At 42.0% G+C, this 25,062-nt stretch overlaps 1 protein-coding gene across 2 annotated transcripts in view; it reads right to left on the reverse strand.

Annotated features, from left to right (window-relative positions):
• The window catches only part of MRC2 (mannose receptor C-type 2), a 76,852-nt gene that overhangs the window by 12,355 nt on the left and 39,435 nt on the right, over positions 1–25,062 (reverse strand). For both annotated transcript variants that reach the window (XM_083147500.1, XM_083147499.1), the window contains exons 11-22: positions 24,754–24,902; positions 23,296–23,510; positions 22,883–23,025; positions 22,691–22,793; positions 22,346–22,484; positions 18,580–18,612; positions 18,299–18,459; positions 16,534–16,601; positions 5,139–5,239; positions 3,709–3,854; positions 2,511–2,625; positions 963–1,120 (exon numbers count right to left, since the gene is read on the reverse strand). In XM_083147500.1, coding sequence (XP_083003626.1) covers positions 963–1,120; positions 2,511–2,625; positions 3,709–3,854; positions 5,139–5,239; positions 16,534–16,601; positions 18,299–18,459; positions 18,580–18,612; positions 22,346–22,484; positions 22,691–22,793; positions 22,883–23,025; positions 23,296–23,510; positions 24,754–24,902 — 1,531 coding nt within the window. The remainder of the gene's footprint in view (positions 1–962; positions 1,121–2,510; positions 2,626–3,708; positions 3,855–5,138; positions 5,240–16,533; positions 16,602–18,298; positions 18,460–18,579; positions 18,613–22,345; positions 22,485–22,690; positions 22,794–22,882; positions 23,026–23,295; positions 23,511–24,753; positions 24,903–25,062) is intronic.

Below are 25,062 nucleotides of genomic sequence, written 5' to 3' on the forward strand. Positions count from 1 at the left end.
AATGACTGTCGACCTAGAGTCAATCTATCATTTATACCATAACCAACTACAGGTGTCTGTCTGCACAACTGGTGGCTTGTTAATAGCCAGGCTAGAGAAATGTCATATTAAATTCTCTTCTGAAGAACCCACTTCCACATTAATCTGCTATGGAAGGGGGGTGCTATAAATATAACAACCCGTCTACCACAGTGCCACTAGTAACATTTTTGAACATAGGCTTTGTTACAACCTAGAAGCAATAAAGGAGGAGTGTAATCGTGGTGTTGTACATATATGGCTACGCGCAATTTGCTCACATGGGGCTAATTCAGATTCTGATGCAGTACAGCACCACACTGTCGGTGACTGACAATCTAATGCTGTTTGGGAGCAAGATGGGGGCGGCAAAGACCTCCATTTGTCAGTCCTTGGATGGAGATTTCCTGGCCTCTTATGAGGAATTGTGCTGCCTGATGGTGTCGCACAGTGATCTCATGCTGTGTCTGTCCTAGGATCACTGCTGCATTATGGGGTGTCTACCTGTGATAGGCACCTCCTGCTGCATACTCGGCAGGTATAGCTACTCCAATCACATCTGAATTAGCCCCACAATGAGTGATTTTATTAAAAACTGGGCACATGAAAATTTCTAAAACGTCCTTCAGCACATGTGTTACACAGATTATATGCACAAAGGTGATGATGTGATTGAAAACAGACAGTATCAGAAATGTTGTGGAAAAGTGATCATTCCTGGGCAGTAACTGGGAGTTGGCTAGAAATGCACACAAAAGAGATCTGTTCAGTGGCCATTACAGGAGTGTAACGGTGGCGTCAATGTTAGAGGCTGATTCACAGCTGTACAGCCGAACAAATGCTAAAAGTGGGCATCACAGTCCTTACACATTCAAATGAATGGATGCACACAAGGGAAGGAGGGCCTATGTGTAGCAGAGCATGTATAATACACAGTCACTTACCATCTTTCCATTAGATGCGCTCTCCCTGGATGGTGCCCCTGGAACCCAGTTCACATAGTTCAGAGGCTGACCTTCCTCCCACTGGAACCTTTGCCGTCCATTGTGGAGACCAATCCAGAGGTCAATGGTAACATTGGGGAGTATGGATGTAATAAATGCTGAAAACAGAAGCACAGGCACAAACATAACAATAGTAACTAATATGCGGACAAGTAGTAGCAGTTTTGCATAATTGCACTCTTGTATACACAGCTTCTCTTCTAAATTTGCCCATACAGAGGTCCGATTTGGCCTGTTTTCATACGATTCTGACAAATTAGCCCGATATATCGGGTGAAAACTGGCCAAATCGAAGGTGTTTGACATCAGGTCGGATCCGATGCACGTTCCCGTGCACATCAGATTTGAGTCTGGTGATCATATGTGCAGCACATATGATAAATCGGAATCGGATTCATCAGTGTACATCGCAGGTGCTTTTTTAGAACCTGCGATGTATCGCATGCAATTTATCGGATGCAAATTGCATGTAAAAATTAGCACACCAAGTGCCAAATTGTATGTTGCCCTCCTGGGAAGCTGTCGGGGAAGGTGAAAGGAAATCAGATCCGATTTGTCCCTCAGACAAGTTTGACCTGTGCATAAATGCGGCCAATACTGAAAATACTACTGCAAAGCTCTAACTCTAGTGACTTGTGAAGCAGCCCCTTAAATAAAGACAATACAATAAATATTAATATTTTTTATATTTTCTCCTATTTCCTAACTGCTAGTTTCTGCAGTATTTTTTTCCAAAATACGCTTGTATTCCGAATCCATCTCCTGGCGCACTTTTAGCTAAGAACTCCCTCATCCACACACCAGAAGGTGAAAACAGTTCTTTAGTATAAACAAGTACAACTGGGTATGACATCATAAATTGGCATTCTCTTTCTGAGCACTTAATAAAGGTCTCTCTCTAATTTACATGTCAGTCACAAAAGAGACATACAGTACATTTCCCTAGCAGCAGATTAAAACCTGACATCCACTTTCATAAATCAATATGAATATTGATTTATGAAAAATATTCCAAAAGCAGTAGTTCATGAGTGCATATACACTTATACCCCTTTCACATTGCAGCTGTAACACGGTATATTGCCGTTTTTTTAGTGCTTTAAAACGGTTCCAGCTGCAATGTGAAAGCTACATTGTCAATTTACCGGTTACAGAAAACCGGTATTTTGACACGTGTTAAAAGCAGGATCCTACACGTTTCAGAGCCTTTTTCCCTGCAGTCTGAACAGCTCAGGAACGGTATTTGCTACAAATGATAACCACACTTGATCCCCGCCCACAAGCAGGAAAAAAACATTTAAAATGACATTGTATGGCTTTCTATGGGTGAAACGGGTTGAATCTGAAAGGTACAAAACGGTATTTAAACTGCAATATACCTTTACATCATGCAATATGAAAGGGGTTTAACTGGCTTTTGACCAGTTTTAAGACACGTTTAGTAAATCGGGTTGAAAGCAGGTTTTTGCAATGTGAAAGCAGTATTACCTTGTTCCAGGTAGTTGTCAATTGTGGCAATTTCTCCTCCCAGGAGCTTGCAGGAATCTCGAGCCTGTTGCCATGTCTTAGCCTCAGCTTTGCTGTCTGCCTTCACCCCAAAACACTGCATGGTGATAAAAGTCAACATTGAGGTTTTGAAGTGAGGGGCATTAAACATCAACATGTACATTTTATTGTAACGCAAGATCTAAAATAACTTAAAAAGCAATGTCTCACAGTGCTCACACATAACACATAAATAGAACATTAGTGATTGAATGTGTTGTCCAAAAAGTGAAGTTCACACACCTGCTTCCATGATGCATGCAGTGGTGAGCAAGCTCAATGTGTGACTCTTGCATGGGAGGACTCAGGACCTTATTCTGGTCCGTTCGCAACGGCCTCTTCGTTCGCATGTGCAGACGCAGGGAGCGTGCAGCCACGGCCCACACCCAACATTGCGGGTGAGGGGTGGCGGGCCGGGCTATTCATATATGGGAACGCCCTCATGGAAATGCCCTGATGATGCAGGTGTGGCCACCGAATGTCAGCTACCCGCTCACTTCCCCCCAAACGTCCATGCATATGTAAGTGACTTGAGAGTCACTTTTATATGCATGCAACTTCGCCATCATTAAATGTCTATGTAACCGCATGTCAACACGGACACTAATATATTCCCGCTCTATGCCCACTTGGATTGTAAAGTTTGAAAAACCACCTTTTTTGGAATAAATCATGAAAAACTCATGTAGACCTTTTGACTGTTGACCTTGCATATGTTGACTATAAGTGTGTTTCGACCTTTTGGCAATGTCGACCTAAGGTATGATGACCCTTTTTGTTATCGACCTAGTCACTGTCGACCATTATTGGTCGAGCTAGTGACTGTCGACCTAGACATTGTCTATCCATTGACTGCATACCTCCAAAAACATCCTGTAGGCTAATATTACTGGGTGCCTGTGTTTGTATATAGCCTGTACACTACACTGAGCTATGGACTGATGTCATTGCTTATCATTTGAGAAGAGCTGTGTAATATGGTAGTCCAATATATATAGATGTTATTAATAAAAGAATAATTACTATTACCTCTATTGATGGTAATTTTGGTTTACCAATCCAGTATCTGCAGCTTTATCAGTCCTCTTTTATTACCAAAAATGACATTTTAAATTACGATTCCAATTCTCCTCCCACTTACCTTGTTCATGAAAGGCAGCCAGCCCTTGTGGCACCCACCCACACTGGTTGGTGGCAGAGGAGGCAGGGTGGGTGATGGCACAGAGATGTTGCTTCTTCTACAGATATACGGTAGGGCAGTGATACATTTCTGATCACCCCAGTCCCCTAGAGATAGAAATAAAACAGTGCAGTGTTCCAGTCATATACAGGACATGTTTTACTGTAAATTGCATCAATGGGTCCAGTCTTGTTTACATTATGGTGCCCTGGGTGGGAAACAGGCTACTGCTGAAACAATAAGCCAAACGTGTGCATTTGTGGACAATATATATTGCTACTAGACTGCTGCATTGATCGAAATTGAGCAAAAGAAAAAATTATATCTCAGCTTTCTACAGTGCATTCATCTAAAGGTTACTGTATCCTGAAATGTAATAAAAGTTAGAAGGAATTCATTATATCAACTGCATTTAGGGCAGAAATAATTTGGCAAGGGCTTATGCTGAATAAATACATAGATTAGTAAAGTTAGTGATGAATATGGGGTCTATCAACTAAGCATTAGATGAAGATAAAGTGGACAGAGATAAAGTACCAACCAATCAGCTCCTAACTGCAATGTTACAGGTTGTTTGAAAAATAACAGCTGATTGGCTGGTATTTTATCTTGATCAACTTTGTCTCCGTCCAAGGCTTAAGGCCCCCATACACTAGTGAGATTTGGTCCGATATGACCCACTTCCGAAGGATCGGGCCGCTAAATCGGACCAAATCCCATGTTTTGACATCCCCTCCGACCCAATGTGCGGTCCCGTGTGCGTCGGATCAGAGTCGGGAGGTCGGACGGGCTGCACCTAAGATAAATCTATGTATTGGGTGTTATAATGGGGGACAGGGGGAGCTGCCTGTGGTGTCCTGGTATAATTATACAGGGGGAGCAGCCTGTGGTGTCCTGCCACTAGCCATGCCCCCGCAGCTGTGAAAATGGGGTGTGACCTTGTTGAAATAGGCCACACCCCATATCACTAGGCCAACCCCCCCCCCCAAATTTGGGCGCGCCATCGGCGCGCAATAGGTTACCCTGCCCTGGGGCTGCTTCAACATATTTCCCCTGCTGCTTTTAATTCCCAATCCGCCCCTGGCCGCAGACATAGCAGGCCATAGCGATAGTACAATCAGCATGCATGGATAATAAAGTCCTTGCACACCCAGCCACACGGATGAACGCAAGGGATAGAGTTGCATAAACTGGCAGATGGGTGACCGCCAACTGATGCTGCTGTGTGTGACATAATTAGGCCTGTAGATCTGTATACAGTCGAGCAAGGCCTGATTACTGGCGGAAAAAGTAATAAGACACTTGATAAATGTTATAAAAAGAATATTTATCTAATAAGAAAATACCCTGTAGTAAGCCCGGCATATGTGCGGAATGTAAACCTTACTCACCTCGACTTGCCATTATGTAGACACATTTCTTCTCTCTGGTAATACGACCTGGCCGTCCAGGAGCCCAGTTCACAAAGTTCAGCACAGATTTGTCTGACCATCTATAAAAATACAATATACCATACAGTAGTGTCAAATCTAGGGCTACAACTTGAAAGTAAATATCTGTGTCTGACCCCCAACTACCCTGGTTGCTTCTTCCGGTATATGAGTACATACTGTGCACCACTAACTGCTTTGGACAGCATGTACGGGAACCGAAGCCACCATATGAAATGCCTCCCAGCTATTCCTCATGCTGGAAAACGTTCCAGGCAGATAGGCACTGCTGTATATTGTATGTATTGTAACAACCTGATGCTCGCCTCTACAACACTGTTCCCAGATTAGCAGCTCTATAGCCACCATATGCAATCAATCAGTTGATAACATTCCAATGCCCCATCTAATGCCAACCATGGCATCATAGCATCTATAACAGTCCTGCATTCAGCAGGAGTCCCTTATACCCACTGGGTCAGGTCTAGTGTCTCTAGGTCGACAGTCAATAGACCAACGCCAAAAGGTTCATATATAAAATGTCAACATTGACAAAACATTTTCGACACAAGCAAAAGGAAATTAGATTTTCACAATTACTTTTTTCATTGTTTGGACTTTTCATACTTTAACATCCACCTGGACTCTATGCAATGGTACGCAAGCAGTAATTGAGGGTCCATGTCGACCTGTGTCAACAGTGACACAAAAACCTTAACCTCATATCGACCAATTCACGCATCGACACTTTATCAATGACGGCCCTTTGCATGTCAACCTTTTGGTGTCAACATGTTGACAGTCAACCTAGACACTAAAGACCTTTCCAACCACACCCGATTAGTCAACTGATTTAATACAGGTTTTCGGCATTTTAGATGGACTTTGCTACAATTAATTATGACTGTATATAGAAACAAACACATTAAACCACATCAATTTTTGAAGGATTGAACAAAGATTAAAAAAAATAAACTGTTTATATATTGCACCTGTACATGTCTAGAAGTAATGCACCCGTACATGTCTAGAAGTAATGCACCCGTACATGTCTAGAAGTAATGCACCCGTACATGTCTAGAAGTAATGCACCCGTACATGTCTAGAAGTAATGCACGCGTACATGTCTAGAAGTAATGCACCCATACATGTTTAGTAGTGCACTCGTACATGTCTAGAAGTAATTCACCTGTACATGTCTAGAAGTAATGCACCCGTACATGTCTAGAAGTAATGCACCCGTACATGTCTAGAAGTAATGCACCCATACATGTTTAGTAGTGCACTCGTACATGTCTAGAAGTAATTCACCTGTACATGTCTAGAAGTAATGCACCCGTACATGTCTAGAAGTAATGCACCGGTACATGTCTAGAAGTAATGCACCGGTACATGTCTAGAAGTAATGCACCGGTACATGTCTAAAGAAAATGAAGAAAGAAGCTATAATTCAACTTTTGTGTTACTATTAAATCTCATGAGAAGGTTACACAAAAACACAATGTACAATCCTTGTAGTCATTAACTAGAACATGGGGAAGATAGAGAGACACTGAAATAAATTGATTGGAAAAGGTGCCTGTGACATTCCTAAAGCTGAAATATAAACTATTATTAGGAAACATCTAAATTGACTGTAAACTAAATTGGACCATATTTGTCTAGGCCTTTTGGATCTTACAAGAATAAGCGGGTCATATGTTGTCTGAAGTTGACCCAAATTCGATTCTCTCTGGAAAGACACAGACTACACCTTACTCCTGCCATAATGAGCTTATTTACATAATTTAACTACATATTATAATAAAAGGTACTGTATTCCCAGATGTTGATACTGTACCTCACACTAATACCCCATTCACACCAGCATAATTTCCCTGGTTGGGCCCGGGAACAACCCGCGACTAGCGCAGGTGTGAAAGGTTCCCAGGCCACAATCACAGCAAAAAATACCTGGATTTCAACCCTGCTATGGAGCAGGGTTGTACCTGGGTTTAACCCGGGGACCTGACCGGTGTGAATGGGGTAGGGGATACTTACCCAGGTTGCCGGTCCTCGGTGTGCTGTCCGGCCGGGGATCCACACAGGCGGCGGGCACAAATGACTGGACAGGTGGCGCATGAAGATGACGCAGCTCTCCAGCAGCAATGAGGGCACCAGAGAGGTGCGTCATCTTCATCCGACGGCTGTCCCGTCATTTGCGCCCACCGCCCATGTGGATCCCTGGCCTGCACGGAGGACCAGCAACTGGGGTGAGTATTCTACACACCTCCTGCCCACCTCCACCACCATCCCACCGACTGCCCGCCTCCTTCCCGCCCCCTTCACACACCAGAAAATGCAGGGACTTTTCTGGTGTGAAAGGGGCCAACCCGGGAATGGTCCAGCATGATTTCTGGGCCATATTCCCAGGTGGGTTCCTGCATTTTCTGGTGTGAAAGGGGTATAATATGCTGAACTAAGTCTTCTGTTTATTCACCGGGATGGCAAAACATATAGCATGCTTGTTCAGCCCCAAATAGCAAAACATTCAGGGGTAAATGTAAGAACATTTGGCATGGAGGAGAATATGTATCGTTTCTCCCCCATATATGACTGCAGTAAGTGCTGTGAAAATTAAAGGGGCTCCTGTCATTATCGGTACTGCTATCTTTAAGCTTTGAGACACTAGGCAGTGTATGAATGGTCGTTAGTACTGACCATCTGACACCTGCAATTATGAGTTTCTACAACTCTAGGTGATGTTGTCCACGGCTACAGTGGCTGCTGGCTCTACGGGAGAACTTGCAATGCTTGCGTATGCCCAGTAAAGCCGGCCAGGGGTGAGACACAGTGCATCAGCTGATGCACTTTGAGATTCTGGCATGGATCTCTGAAGGAGAGAGTTTTTACTCCCCAAGTCCAGCATCTTGCCGTTGCCTCTTCCAGCTCTGCCTTGGAAAAGAGTGAGTCTCTGCTTGTGGAGAGGCAGTTAAAAACAGAAGTTTTAGTATATATTGTACAAAAGAATAAATGTCAAATGAAATTCACCTTTATATTAGTGGCCATTTCATCCTATCAAACCAGCAATACGGTATAACTACTCTAAAGCGGAGGTGTGTGTCTCACTCAGGCTCCAAGAACTGCAGAAACTCCACGGAGGGAGCATTAGCTTAATCTTGGACACAGGTTCAACTATACTCTGTAAAGCGCTGCGGAATATGTATGCGCTATATAAGAAACTGTTAATAATCAATAATAACAGAAGACTAGGATGTAGGAGGAAAGCAACATTTAGACAAGCACACAAAATTTGACAGAAAAATAACTGCTCTAACAGCAGCTACCAAGAAAACTATCTGAAAAGGGTCGCCAAACCTCTTTAAATATTCAATAGCAAAAGACAATGGTAGATAGTTTCATAAGTTGCGCTCTTACCACCCGGACTGATTGGTGGTCAAAATTTTCTACACCTTGAGAAAGACATTATTCATGTCGAAACGCGTTGGTGCTTTGTGATTATCTTATACAGGTGCACACTGCAGGTTTGGTTTTTCTTTAAAGTTGGATGTGTCTGGATCCATATGTCAACCTTTTGTTTATCTGGTCCATGCATTACATCTAAGTGTGTTACCTGAGTTTTTTAGTCTGTTCATTTAAAAAAAATTAAGTTGAAAAATTGAAGTTTTTTTTCCAACCTGGATTCCATGTGAAAAGAAACCTTGATATGAGGATATACAGCGGGACTGTGTAAGCAATTGTGTGACCAAACATTCTGAATAGTTTGGGTGGTGTGTTTGTTTGGACTAAAGATACCTTTATATGTCTAGCACAGCACGTATGAATGTAAGCTTCATGTAAGAAGAGATTTTTCTCTCCATCACTGTGGTGTCCTTGATAAATTGAGAAAGAACTTTCCACGCCCCGTGGGGGAAGAAGGGTGGACATTTACCTCCATATATTTAATTTATAAAAGCTGGTTACACTATGAATTGTTTATTCTGTTCCTTTTACATGTTATAAACTTCAGGAAAAAGAACTTGATAAAGGAAATAAAGAAGGACAATATTTTGACCACCAACCAGTCCGAGTGGTAAGAGTGCAACTTATGAAACTATCTACCATTGTCTTTTGCTATGGAAAGCGACATTTGTTTGGTAGACCTGGACAGAAAAAGTTGAGGTCCTAAAACCTAGGGCCTGATTTTAGGTTTGATTCGATCAGGGACTCGCCATTAATACTGCCCATGTGCATGTAACAAACTTTTATACAACTGGCATGTAATTATTAATGCTTGTGGCATGTGAAGGAGAAATTAGGTAGCACAATGGGGGTAATTCAGACCTTATTGCATAGCCGCAAATTTGAGGCGGGCCAGCGTTCAGTTAAGCCGCCATCCCGCTCCAGTGAAATCCGGCCTTGCAAATTAGTTTTCTCATTGTGCTAATGGATGTGTACAGCTTCAAATCTATTCGCAGCCCAGCGAATGTATCCAAAACCCAACTGTAACAGGCTCAACATCGACTGATTTTTACAATGGGCACAAGTCATTGCAGGCTCAGAGTAGCCAGAGACTTACTTGGCGGTGCGATGGAAAAAGTAATATCCGGGCCAGGAGCGGACGTCATACACCTAAACCGCTCGAGATCCTGGGTCCGACCCGGCATTGCAATGTGAAAGGGGTACACGATTATCATTACTGATTGTGAGTGTTCACTCTCTGTTCAATCACTGGTGAAACATTTCCCTGGATTGAAAACAAGTTTCCTCATATGTCATGTGTTCTGGACATGCCCAGTACTCACCAAATACTGGTCAGATGTTTTTGATCTACTTAATGTTGTACTCGTTTTTCAGCTCTCCCCATCCCCCTCCCTGGCTCTACTGAATGTCATCCCCATTTCCATCCCTAACCACAAACGTTATGTTTTGGGCAATATATATTGCCCTAGCACAACTGTGGAAACAGGCAGGTCCCCCTCTGATCCTGAAAGTGATCCATAAAACTCCAATAGTCCAATGGGATTACTGGCACACATATGTCACGAGGGCTCTATGCACTGATGTCTGGGAATACAACTCTTGCTCAAGATGAGCAGCTTCAATGATATTCAATGAAAACAGAAAAAGTACATTATCTATTTAAAGCACTGAACTCTTTATTTAAATACTTATTTCTAAATAAATGACTTTAAATTAAATACTTATTTCGTTATTTCTAAATGTTGCTGCTTTAATATGTATAGTACTGTTTATACTGCAAATGCACCAAATGCAAACACCTTTTCTTTTCCTAAGCTGTATTTGACTATTACTATAAACAATATCCATGGCAACATCCCTCTGTTTATCTTTGTATAATGCTATTTATAAAGACAAACATTTTGTACTTTGTATTTCATAGCGTACATTAAAAAGGTAATATTGACTTCTTTCAGCAAAAATACTGTGTTGCAATAAATGAACAGCTTGAGAGAAAACTGGAATGAAAATAAAATTAAATGTGCTTCTGCTGAGGGAAGGCAGGATGGTGTAAAACGCTCCCCATAAAAAGTACAAAACACAAGATGTGTCAGTTCCAAATCGGTGCAGAATTAATATTGTATTTTCAAAATGGAAATGGAGCCCTTGACATAGGGAATGTCCATTAAAAAGTAAACTCTGCTCTTTAGGTCATTTTAAAATCTCTCTCAACAAAAACTCAGCAACACAGAGCATTTCCCTTCCAACTCACACATTAACTAGCAAAAACATTTGTGTCTCTGTAACTATTTATACATGATAGCAGGGCTCTTTGGTGAAAACTAGGCTCAGGAGCTCAAACTGTTGCATAAAGCATTTTGCACTGTGTCTTGCACCTGGCCATCCCAAAGAGACAGTGCAAAATGTGCTTTATGCCACAGTTTGAGCCGGTCCTGGTTGAAAATACAGGGAAATACAGGGAGAAAAATCGGTACTTGTGTATTATCACGATGCCCACCTTTTCCATCGTAGGGCATTTTACAACCAAAAAAATCGTGTTGCATCGCATTGGACACGATTTTTAATCGCACAGGCACCCAGATGCCTGATTCCTATGTTAAATGCCCCCCCCAGACCCGATTTTGAATTGTATACCCACCCTGATGGGTAATGACTATGTTAAATGCCCCCCCATTGTTAACGCCACCCCACTACCAACGCCAAACCGAAGCGTGGCAAGCGCAGCGAGCCCGCGAGGGGCGGCGGTACGCGAGGGGTGGTGGTACGCGTCCTCCGACCTTTTCATACCCCCACTGTCGGCATGGAGTTGATTCTATATAGTGTGGTGAGCACAGCGAGCCACCGAGCCCGAAGCATGGCGAGCGCAGCGTGGAGAGCGGACGCGGATGACTTCACATATATTCCGCGTCCCCTTGCGGGGCTTGCTGCGCTCGCCACGCTTCGGGCTCGCTGCGCTCGCCACACTATGTAGAATCAACTCCACGCCGACGTGGATAGTGAGGGTATGAAAAAGGTCGGAGGACGCGTACCGCCGCCCCTCACGGGCTCACTGCGCTCGCCACGCTTTGGGTTGATAGTGGGGTGGCGTATACAATTAAAATTCGGGTCTGGGGGGGGCATTTAACATGGGAATAAGCCCAAATTGGGCATGATCGCGTTGCATCGCATCGCATGCCATTATAATGGCATGCGATGCGACGCAATATTAAAATTGTATGCTCACACCCGGGGAAAGGCTCAAATCGGGTCCCATCGCATACCTTAATTAGTGGCATGCGATCCGATGGGTGCCGTGATAATCCACAGGTACCGAAAAATCGAATGGGGTCCCCCTGTAATTATATAACCAGCACGATGCTCTTGGCCCAGTCCCCAAAATATAGGGGGCAAAAGGAGTACGGGTCCCCCACATTTTGAAAACCAGCAATGGGCTCCAACAGAATGAGGGAATGGAAACCTGCAACTCAGGCTGACCGCAAGGTGACCCCATTGAGGAGCCCTCTCCTGATTGGAGGTTACATGGAACGAAGAGGAAGTGATGTACTCTGGAGTGATAGTGAGTATAATTTTTATTTCACAGGTACCCTATGGATTATCTACTGGAGAAGAGGACAAGCCTACGGTGAGTATAGATGTGGGGTGTAATATTAACCTGTGTGTGTAAATTCTTGGGGTATTGGTTCTATAGTAGGACAAGAGCCTGATTAAGGGAGGGGACTCAGGGGGTCAGTACCCCTGGCGGTTGGCATGTATTTAAAAATAAATAAATAAAAAATTATATATACATATATACAGGTCGAGTATCCCGTATCCGAGTATCCGTTATCCGAATTATTCCGAAATACGGACATTCCAGAAAGTGAAAAAAAAAAAATTTTTTTTGATAAAAACTCACTGGGGACATTTGTAACAGCATCACTGGGGACATGATATGTAACTGGCACTATATATGTGCAAGACAATGATTGCTTGGCATTCAAATTCAGTGCTGAGATGTGAAACAAAATGTGTGTACTGTTTTGAAACTTTGTTTTTTGAACAATTAAAATATATTTGTGTGTATTTTATGTGGTAATAAAATATATTTGTGTGTATATTATGTGTTTATACAGCATACATGCAAGATACTTCAAAATACATCATTGAAATATTAAAATATTCCGAAATACGGAATAATCCGTTATCCAAAATTCTCCTGGTCCCGAGCATTTTGGATACGGGATACTCAACCTGTATATATATATATATATATATATATATATATATATATATATATATATATATATATATATATATATATATATATATATATATATATATATATATATATTTATTTATTAGCTAACGGTATCCTGACTCATGGTAGGTTGACTTTAGGTTGACATTCATAAAATTGACCACTATTGGTCGACAATCAAAAGATCGACAGGGTCAAAATGTTGACAGGGTCAAAAGGTCAACATGGAAAAAGTTGACATGAAAAAAAGGTCGACATCAGCTTTTTCACAAAATTTGTCGCAGACAGCTGGTATTTCATACCCTACCATCCACTACGGCGTGGTGGGAAAATGTAATAGTCTTCAGAGTCCGAAGGCGACCGTAGCGAGCCATGCGAGGGATCTCGGTGCACTTAGACGGTGTCCAAGCCGACCTATGTCAACTTTTTCACCCTGTCGACCTTTTCACCCTGTCGACCAATAGTGGTCGACCATATGATTGTAGATCTAGATATTGTACATCTAATATACCATAACCCTGCACAAGTGTGTAAATCCCATTAGACTTTGCAACAGAGGTCAGATGCTGAGTGGCTTGTGCTGAGCTCTGATTGGTGGAGCTCATTACATGCTTCTCCGGCCGTGGATGACAGCAGCAGCCTTGTCATGGGAGGGATTTTATCAGAGGCAGTGCTGAGCCTGTGAGGTATCCTACAGAGCAAGGTACAGAGGGACAAACACAGGCTTTTCATGTGGTGTGTGTGTATATATTACCGCCCTCCCCTGCAGTTACCCTTTGACCATTGCTTCTTTAACCTGAGCCCTTATTTCTATAGCCCTTATGTGTGAACACCATTTAAAAAACAAACAGTCTCACGTTTGTTTTTTTTAAACGAGGGTGCCCCTTATCTTTCTGTTATATATATATTTTTTTAAAGCAGTACTTGTCAGTGTCAATTCCAGATTTACTGGTGATTGTTGTAGGAATTCCCCACTGGTCTGGGGTATATAGTCAAAATCGCATGCAGTTCGCATACAGATTTAACCATGCGATCCCTATGCACGCTCCCGGGACAGCACAAATTGAGTTCCAGATAGACAGGGCAGCAATGACTATATAGTGCAGATCTGCACTATATCGCCCAAATCGCATGCATGTTGGGTGGCTTGCCGTGCAATTCAATCCCGATGCAATCTAAACGCATTGGGATTGTATAGGAAGCCTAATCGACTGTGTGTACATACTATTACTCTGGAGGATACTGTTGCTGCCGCTACAGAAGATGATGAGGTTAAAGTAACATTTAAATAAAGAACGAGCATTGTACTATAAAGACATGTCCAGGTGGACAGCTAGCTTCATCCTATTATTTGAGAGCAAATGAAGACTGTTAGATGTTTGTATGCAGCACAGACACTATGCAAACACAGACTGGATTGTTCAGTATAAACAAGAGACCTTCATACACCATCCACCGATCATGTGCTCACTGCACCACGTGTCCTGTACTCCAGCATGGGAGGAATGTTTACTCTCCACTGGCAGGGTGAGCTATAATTACCAGTATCCACTTCCTCACAGCATGTTCTGTGTTATTATACCCAATGGGATAAATACTGAGGTTTACTTCTCCAGAATTAACACTGACTTCTCTACTACTTACAGTTAAAGGATAGATAGACAGAAAGAATGATTTTTCTGGGGAGGGGCTGTCTACCCTATTTTTGACTGTAACCTTAAATGTATACACATGTACAGGTATTACTTAATCAAATAACTATTTATTTAAAAATCAGTTATTTTGTGGTTCAATTGCATCAATAGTAACATTAAATTATATTAAAATTATATATACAGTACATTCCGTCGCAGAGGGATACCCTTATATGGGAAAAATAATTGTTTAGTCAGTGATCACCAATTACTGTAGGTGCTGGATTTGATTTAGCAACCACACGGTGCATCGCTGATGAAACAACTCCTATCATTGCACATTTTTTATAAATATTGTGACAAGGCATCACATACACTGGATATAGATGTCTGGGTCTTTATATTGTAGCAGGTAAACAGCATACCAGGTTAACAGCTCAGCAAGCAAGGTTACAGCATTGCAGGGGTTTCCACAGTCAGGGTACACTCCAGATCACCTAATGTAATATTACATTACCCGCCTATCACCCAGACGCTTTTCAGCACTAGGACAGTGCTTTGGACACACATATAACAGAAAGCCACAGGTGCTACTAATCAAACAATGATCACAATAGTTTAGGAAGCCTGGACTGGATCTAATTTTCCTGCTGCTGCTGCACTAAAACCTGGACTGGATTTTCCACATTACCCTCCTGTGGAAATATGTTGTCCCTGCCTCAATATATATGCCCAGCCCACAGTCACTGGATTAAGATGTATAAATAAACTGTTATTAGCAGTCAATCTTTACAAAACATTAACAAACATAATTATATTTATTTCATGTCTTTAGAAAAATGGTTGCCCGCCTCTTGATTTGTCTTCAGATTTACATGACTTGTAGGCTGACCATATTTGGTGAAATCCTTATATCCTTAATATACAGCCTGGAAGGATTACCACTCTTTCTAGAAATACTTATATGAGAATCTGTCACTGACTAGAGATGATACAGTAGTTAATTAAATCTCAAGCTATTATCCTCTCTGAGGGGAAGTTCCTAATCTTCTCATAACCTACCCATCCACATTTTTTAACAATCTAATACAAATGACCAACCATTTTTCTGCATGTTCTTTCAAATGATCATTGCACGCAACCAAAATCTAATACTGTACTTTTATTGAGAACAATGACCCACATCACCACACATGTGGGACCATCATTATTCACCATGAAGAGATGTTTCAGAAAAACTTAACCTGCTTGGCCCGTCACAACCTGAACAACCAATCAGTTACATTTGCTAAAAAAACTCAGTTTTTTTGTACATAGAACTGGATTTTAAATTAAGCTATTGCACTATTACATTACAACCAAAATAATTGACTATATTCTACTTTTAATTTGGCATAGTTGAACAGTATAATTAAAGGTAAGCATTCAGCATTTATATAAACATATGGGGAAAAGGAGAAACCTCTCTTAAAGGTGAAAAAGGGAAGGACTTGTGTGGTCTTTGAAGTGCTGCAGACTTCAATGTTTAAATATCAATGTACTCCCTGAAATAGCAGCAATCTCCCTCTCTCCCAAATTAGTCTAGCAATTTCCCTCATTTCACCTAGCCCACATTATACTGTTACATTTTTGGGGAAAAAGGAATGAGAAATAGATACATTTACATTGAATCATCAGCGCCATTTCCCAGCACTATACCAAGTATAGCAGCTCTAACTAACTGCTTTGGGGCTCATCTACATTTGTATTTAAGTCATTTTAAAAGATTCCTCTCAGGTGTAGCCATACACACCCACGCTTCTAGGTGCCACATTCACAATCTCTTTTCACAATCTCTCATATATGGAACTAGACACGCCCTTTAAGTGGAGCATGACACGCCCCCTCAATCGGGCGCTGTGGAAAATTCTGCTACCAACTATAATCTCCCTGAAACTAGTTTTCAAAAGTAGGCAAGTATGCCATTATGAACTGTATTAAAAGTTATGGCTAAAACATAAAAAAAGGCATCAAAATTAGTTACCTGAACCTCCCATCGTTTTCATAAGTGTGTAGCCCAATCCACCAGTGCTGCTCCTGTCCTCGGGAGAACTTAGGTGGGAAAAAAACAGAAGGGTGGGTCATCACACAATACAAATTACAGGGTAATAAAAGACAATGCATGCATAGGTAACAAGAGTTAAACCAAACAAGTCATGATGTTTCAATAACAGAAGGAAATAACATACTCTACTACCCCATAAGGCAAACTGTCACTGACTATAATATTGGGGCAGATGTATTAAGCCTGGCAAGGAGATAAACTAGAGATAAAATGGAAGGAGATAACACAGCAGTCAATCGCCTGTGTTTGAAATATAACAGTTGGGAGTTGATTGCTGGTGCGTTTCTCCACTTTATCTATTTGCCAATATATCACAGTCTGACAGAATACATAACAGTCACGATTGGTTTTGCTGGAAGGTATGGGTAATGCACACATGCCCAGATGAGGCTTGTGTTTCTGATAGTTACTTGTACACATATGCTGTATATGTTCTCCATAATCCCACCAGCAGGTCCCTCAGAGACTGATGCAGAGGTAAAGCATATTCCAATTTCTGCAATTTTAATGTCATCTTATTTCTGCCTGTGGTACTGACATCCTCGCCTGCTATGGCAGAGATCCACATCCATATTCTTACATGAGTCTCCATATATTGTTGCACAATGCCTGAAGCCTGATGCTTTGTATACCACTGTTAATGGAATATGGCCATCTCTCTATTTGCTGCTTGAGACATGGTAATTACTGAATCCCAAGGTGAGAGTGACATTGTCCTGGAAATTAGTATTATCACTATAAATGCTCAGACATACAAAAGTGAGAATCAAAGGAGATGCGAATATGGAATTGTTTTTTTAATGATAAGTATAAACCACTGCAGTGTAAAGTGATGACATTGCTGTGTCATTTTTTGTGATTTTGCATATCTGGGTGTGTTTCAACAAGTGTGACCAATCACATGCAGGCATCCTCATCATTTGTCGCAATTACAAATACAAATACACGCCCACCACTCGCTCTTACTGTATTTTGGCTGCATCTGCACCCCCCTCTCCATTGCAGACCTGGCAGTCATATCTCTGCCTTACAACTGAACAGATGCACAGACGCACTGAAGAGAAATGTAAAATCAGCTGCACATCGTGTTTACGTGCCTCTCTGAATAAGGCCCAGTATCTGGATCATTTGTTTTCATATATTTGTAAAACATAAGTTGTCTGGACAATGGATTTATTCAGTGAATATTACAGGAGAAGTGAGATACAACTGCAATCCACCAAACCAATGAGTATGGTTCATAGGGTCGACTCAGTGAATGTCGACATACATTAGGACAACCACTGAAGGTCGACAGGGCTTACTCGACAATGGGAAGGTAGATATTCAAAAGGTCGACATGAGTTTTCACTTTTTTGTCCCAAATGTCGACATAGTCGACTTGGACACCATCCAAGTGTACTGTTCGCCATGCTTGGGGCACGCTATTATATAATCCCACCATGCTGCAGTGGATGATAGGGTATTACATACCACACAAGTTGGCTAAAAAAAACTTTTTACTTTGACCATTGTCGACCTAATGCTTAGACCGTCTGACCCTGTCGACCCATGTTGACCAATTTCAGGTGTTGACCTAAGCCCTGTCGTCATTCAGTGGTCACTCTAATGTATGTCGACCTTCGTAGGGTGGACCTAGTGATCCTATCCCAAACCAACTCCCCAGCCATGTTGTATCTTGTACCTTTTGTAGGTTTTGTCCTAGGAAGTCTAGCTCTGCCTGGCTGTGGACAGACACCAGCTCAGCCATGAACCAGGTGCAGATCCGCTGAGCCTGTTGCCACGTGGAGCGATGCTCGAAAAACTTGTACTCTGCATTCTCAAATCTGACCCACTCCGTGTTTCCTAGGAGGACATATAATGATACAATGAAGTAACATGGTACCAGCACATCTGCTGCAATAGACACATTCATTTAGAAATCCATAATGTATTCATAATAATAATAGGCAAAAGAAAGCTGACCTTTTGGTACTTCTGGTTCTTTTATGTCTGTTCCTGAGGAGAAATGAGACATATAGAATAAAAAGGATTTAGCCAATAGTGAAATAATTTACATACAGAGAGATGCTCTACAAACAGCTTGTCAAGTTGTAGATAAGTAAAAGTGACCTTGCTGGTACAATGCAGAGAACTGGGTGCGGTAAGAAATGTTCACTACATTAAATTGTTTTGCATCATATTATTATTATTTTTACATTCATCACAATACTTAACAATATAAAGTAGTCAAGGGTCTCGCTGCTAGTATGTAGCTGGCAGCATAATCTATCAGTCTGGAGATTACCTCCCACTGTCTTTACCATATTTTCAAATCCTTATACACTCTACAACATCTTGTTAAGTGATCAAAACTATTTACTGGGATTTCTAAACTCGGAGTGGATCCTGGATTATAATGTGCTTCTCTGAGATCCACCTTTAGATTGTTGATCTATACATAGGGGTCAAAGGTGCAAGGTGCAGTTCTCTCTACATATTCGCATTGCAAATTAATTTTGAAATCCAATTAAAAACTTGCACTAAACCAGTCAGGCTACATTTGCATTTTTCCATTCGCACCTCACTAAGGGGCAAATGTATGATAGTGATAAAAGTGGAAGGTGCTTATTAACCAGTTTCTCGCTGTCATTTTTGAAACCCAGCCTGTAACTTGACAATTAGGAGCCGATTGTCTGGTACGTTATCACCTTCCACTTTATCAATTCACCAGGCTTAATACATCTATCCAAGAGAGTGAGAGATGTTTAGGAGAATCTTCATTTTATGGCAGAACCTCTTTATGGCAGAACCACCATACTGACTAGAAATTTTGGGGAGTTTAAAATATAAATGGCCTTAAATTACTCCAAAATCAACTTTTAAATGATGCACTCCAAATTTAGTGAACATTTAAGCCCGCCAAAATAGTTTTGGTTATTTTTTTTTTACTTTACAATGGGCAAAAAGTATCCCACAGGCCCTTTTGTTCTGTTCTTTTTTCTTTACGATTTTCAATTTTTTTTTAATATACAGTACACATACAGTATTAGCCATTTTCCTTTTTCCCTACTTAAATTCTTAGATATGTTGCTGCTAACAACATTGTCACTTTTCTGGGGTCCAGTAAGGGCACCGCAATTTTTCATGCACTTCTCTCACATTGTATATGGCTAACAATTTCCATCCCACTGCTGCGAGTACTGCAAATAAACATTTTTTTTAATTGGATTGGAGAATTCTCGGGAGCATGCATTCTTGCGAATGTGTGGAAATTACATGAAACCATTTTGCAACTCACTCCTAACTGGATTGACCGCATGTTTTGAATAATAAGTGACCCGTGTGCAAACCGGGTTCTTGTTTACTGAAGCTGTAGGATGCAGTAGGACAGACTAGAGGTTGTCACATGTATAGGCCTACTTTTGAAAACTAGTTTAAGGGAGATTATTGTTGGAAATAGAATTTTGCACAGCGCCTCATTGAAAGGGCATGTCATGCTCCACCCAAAGGGCGTGTCTAGTTCGATATATGGAGAGATTGTGAAAAGAGATTTTGAACGTGGCACCTAGAAGCGTGGGTGTGTACTGTTACATCTGAGAGGAATCTTTTAAAATAATTTCTATTCAAATGTAGATGAGCCCCAAAGCAGTTAGTAAGAGACTATACTTGGTAAAGTGCTGGGAAATTGTGCTGATGATTCAATGTAAATGTATCTATCTCTCATTCCTTTTTCCCCAAAAAATTTAATAGTGTAATGTGGGCTAGGTGAAATGAGGGAGATTGCTAGACTAATGAGGGAGAGAGGGAGATTGCTGCTATTTCAGGGAGTCTCCTGCAGAATGCAGGAGGGTAGGCAACTATGTGTATAGGGGAACACATCAAATAGGTGAGGTGGCTCCTTAATGCCGAGACAACCTCTAGATGGGTGTGGTATACTAACAGCATAATGTCCACATGATCTGAACATCTACATGTTCAGAATATTAACACTGACATAATGCTGACATATTAACACAGAGAATGGCATGTCCAAACTGGCTCTGAGTCTGTCTTATGTAGGGGCGTTTTTATTTTGAAATATTAAAGGTACATGAATGAGCTCTGAGGCTGGTGGCATATTAAGGTGTTTCTATGGCTGGCATATTTAGGGGATCTGAGGCTGGCTTATTAAGGTGGCATTAGGCTGGTATATGAAAGGTGAAGGATCGGGGGCATGACACAGGGCTCTGAGGCTGGAATATTAAGGATATGTTGTAAACAATAATAAAATAATATGAATTGAATAATAAGAGAAACAAACTTCTGTGTTAGAACATAGGTCACTAAATCTGTGCATCTATATACAATGAACATTAAGGGGGCTCTGAGGCTGGCTTTATAAGGGGGCTCTGAGGCTGGCTCTATAAGGAGGCTCCAAGGCTGGCTCTATAAGGAGGCTCTGAGGCTGTCTCTATAAAGAGGATCTGAGGCTGGCTTTATAAGGAGGCTTTGAGGCTGGCTCTATAAGGAGGCTGTGAGGCTGGCCCTATAAGGGGGCTCTGAGGCTGGCTCTATAAGGGGGCTCTGAGGCTGGCTCTATAAGGGGGCTCTGAGGCTGGCTCTATAAGGGGGCACTGAGGCTGGCTCTATAAGGAGGCTCTGAGGCTGACTCTATAAGGGGGCTCTGAGGCTGGCTCTATAAGGGGGCTCTGAGGCTGGCTCTATAAGAGGGCTCTGAGGCTGGCTCTATAAGGAGGCTCTGAGGCTGGCTCTATAAGGAGGCTCTGAGGCTGGCTATATTAGGAGGCTCTGAGGCTGGCTCGATAAGGAGGCTCTGAGGCTGGCTCGATAAGGAGGCTCTGAGGCTGGCTCGATAAGGGGGCTCTGAGGCTGGCTCGATAAGGAGGCGCTGAGGCTGGCTCTATAAGGGGGCTCTGAGGCTGGCTCTATAAGGAGGCTCTGAGGTTGGCTCTATAAGGAGGCTCTGAGGCTGTCTCTATAAGGGGGCTCTGAGGCTGGCTCTATAAGGGGGCTCTGAGGCTGGCTCTATAAGGGGGCTCTGAGGCTGGCTCTATAAGGAGGCTCTGAGGCTGGTTCTATAAGGGGGCTCTGAGGCTGGCTCTATAAGGGGTCTCTGAGGCTGGCTCTATAAGGAGGCTGTGAGGCTGTCTCTATAAGGGGGCTCTGACGCTGGCTCTATAAGGGGGCTCTGAGGCTGGCTCTATAAGGGGGCTCTGAGGCTGGCTCTATAAGGGGGCTCTGAGGCTGGCTCTATAAGGAGGCTCTGAGGCTGGTTCTATAAGGGGGCTCTGAGGCTGGCTCTATAAGGAGGCTGTGAGGCTGTCTTTATAAGGAGGCTCTGACGCTGGCTCTAAAAGGGGGCTCTGAGGCTGGCTCTATAAGGGGGCTCTGAGGCTGGCTCTATAAGGGGGCTCTGAGGCTGGCTCTATAAGCAGGCTCCGAGACACCCATGTTAGGGGAATCTGAGGCTGGCATGTTAAAAGGGCTCCTAGGCTGGCATATTAACAGACCCATTTTCTAGGTTAGTATGGCAATGTGTTCATTTTTTAGGTCTGCAGATTTGGGGTGTTTTTCAAGGGTTTGATGTGTTTGGAGGTCTTTCTATTATTGTGAAAAGTGTTGTGATTGGGTCTGTAAGCTTTTGTATGTTGAAGAAGTATGTTTCTGGATGAGAAGGAAGTTCGCTGCACTTTACTTGAGTACCTCAAACTGAAAAATGACAGGCAAAGTAAAATTCACAGAAGATTACCTTTTGGAAGTTTGCAAATCCAGTCCATCTGAGATTCACACTCAAGTGCCATCCACTGGAGAGATGATAGGTCCAGCACCACACATCTTCTTATATCATCATCATCCTGATTGCTTCTGTCAAAGTTGTGGTAGGAATACTGAATAGAGAAAAATAATTATCAGAAGAGAAGAAAACAGAGCTAGATGTCCAATACTGTCACCCAGTAATAATAAGTATGAATATTAAGGTTATACATTATTACATTTATGACTGTTTGAAGAGTATAGTCTAGTACCCAAATAGACTGATTATGTATCACGTAACGCTGCATCTTTATTGTCTGTAATGTGCAGAATCATTTACCCCTTGGCCATCACTCCAGACCCAGCTCTGGTCACCACTGGGATCTCTCCGATTAAGCCCAATCCAAAACCAGTGCTGCTCATGGATTTCAGGTTCTGATTCACTGAGAGAAACAATGAAAAGATCAGTCTGGTCCCATCACATAGACTCATAGAGAGTTACCGGTAGAGATGGAGGACAGGGAAAACCAACCCAAAAATTTTGTTAAGTAAATGGGCCACATAATGTTCCTCTTGAACACTGGAGATGCTAAGCAGCTGAGCTTGATTGTCTCGACAGGATTGTTGAGCTGAGATCCAAGTCTTTTTATCCTGTAGCTTCTCTGAATAGAAAACCTGGGCAAAGATAAATTAGTTGAAACATGCAGTAACAGAAAACTAAATATCAGTTTAAACTGTACTCCAAGTGTAATTGTTCTGTTAGCTATCAAATTTAAGTCACTTTGACAGTTTATCAGATACTGTATAGTATATTTCAAAAGCCAGTCTTTTACATTCTTGTTTCATTTTGATATATTCTTAATTATTCTTCCTCTTTAATTTACTGAAACCGTAGCATTGAGTAAAGTATTTCAAGCAACACTCCCCGCAATACCTCTGTCTCACCTTATAGCAATGCCTTAGATTAGATGCGGAACTCCAGCCATCTGGACAGCTACCATTAAGGCTGGGAGTTGGACGAGCTGCAGGTAACAGAGGGATCATCGGGGAAAGACTCTGCATACAGATGTACTTTGCTCTGAATGAAACACAGTCCTTCACCTCCCACAAACCGAGGGATCGCCCTGTAGCCAACACAACACATCCCCCTTTATCAAAACCTGTGGGGAACAGGAGATGAGTTAGTGAAGGCAAATTTAATAGGCAGCCAAAAATACTCATTCTGCCCTCCAAACACAAAGCCTGTTGTTCGTGAATAATCGATCATTATATCCAATGAGTATTAGAGCCAGATTTAACTGGTGGTTGGAAATGGGCTTAATTAAAAAGGAGTAAGATTCAAGAGAACATAACATGGTGGAGTTATGTCACTGTTTGTTCTGGAAGTTATAGATCAATGTAAATCTAGTTCTGCCCACTGCCTGAAATAAACAGCTGTGTGTTGCCAAATGACTCAACAATCATAACTGGAATCTAAAAAATATTATATTGCTCATGTGAATGAAGTGATCAGGAGTACTATAGACCACAATCATATGCAAATTCTTTCTTTCCAAATTTGTAGTATTTTTTTTTAATTTTCATAGTTGCTATTTAACCCAATTTTGTGCTTACCAGAATTTACTGGGTCAAAATAAAGTACTTAAAATGTAAATTCTAAAGAAGGAATTATTTATATTTTGGGTACTTATGTACTATCTGGGCGCCCGATTTAGAAATCGTGTCGGATCGGGCACATCACATCGCATCGCATGCGACAATCGGATGCGATGCGATGCCCCGATTTTTCCATAGGAATCAATGTTAAAATGGACTGAGTCCATTTTAACATGGAATTCAATGGGAAAAAGGGGTCCTTTTCATACCCCTACTATCCAAGTGGGCATGGAGTTGGATATAAACCTGTGGCGAGCGTAGCGAGCCACCGAGCCCGAAGCGTGGCGAGCGTAGCGAGCCCCGCGAGGGGACACAGAATACCGTCCCCTCGCGGGGCGCGCTTCTCTCGCCACGCTTCGGGCTTGGTGGCTCGCTACGCTCGCCACAGGTTTATATCAAACTCCATGCCCACTTGGATAGTAGGGGTATGAAAGGACCCCTTTTTCCCATTGAATTCCATGTTAAAATGGACTCAGTCCATTTTAACATTGATTCCTATGAAAAAAACGGGTCATCGCATCCGATGGTCGCATGCGATGCGATGCGATATCGCATCGCATCTGATTGTATGCCTTAACTTAAGGCATACAATCAAAAAATCGGGCGCCCAGATACTACATAAGTACCATATTTTGTGATATGAGACCAAACTGTTTGGAACACCGTATCTCATCTGCATCTATACTGTACATTACCGGGACTGTGTAAATTGGTTAAAATATGATTTCTCAATGTCTTGGTGTATACCAGGCTCATGTCTGTTCCAGTGTGTATAAGTCACTTCCTCCCCACTGTACCAGCGGAACATTCCAGTGCTATTCATATCCTGCAGTGCTGTCCAATAAGAGCTCCTGTCTGACCCATACAGAAGACTGTTGACAAAAGCTTGCTCAAACCTGCACGAGAAATAAAGACAGCTTAACAGCAATAGCAAAAGGACAGTTAATAAAAACTCCTAACGTAATATTAATTAGTGAACGTTATAGTGGCTGTATACCCTACCAACATACAGTGTAGTGCTAAAAAAAAAACTGCTTTATTTAAAAAGTGTATTAA

This window comes from Crinia signifera, chromosome 6 (genome assembly GCF_055691185.1).
Source record: "Crinia signifera chromosome 6, ASM5569118v1, whole genome shotgun sequence".
NCBI classification, from domain to species: Eukaryota; Metazoa; Chordata; class Amphibia; order Anura; family Myobatrachidae; genus Crinia; species Crinia signifera.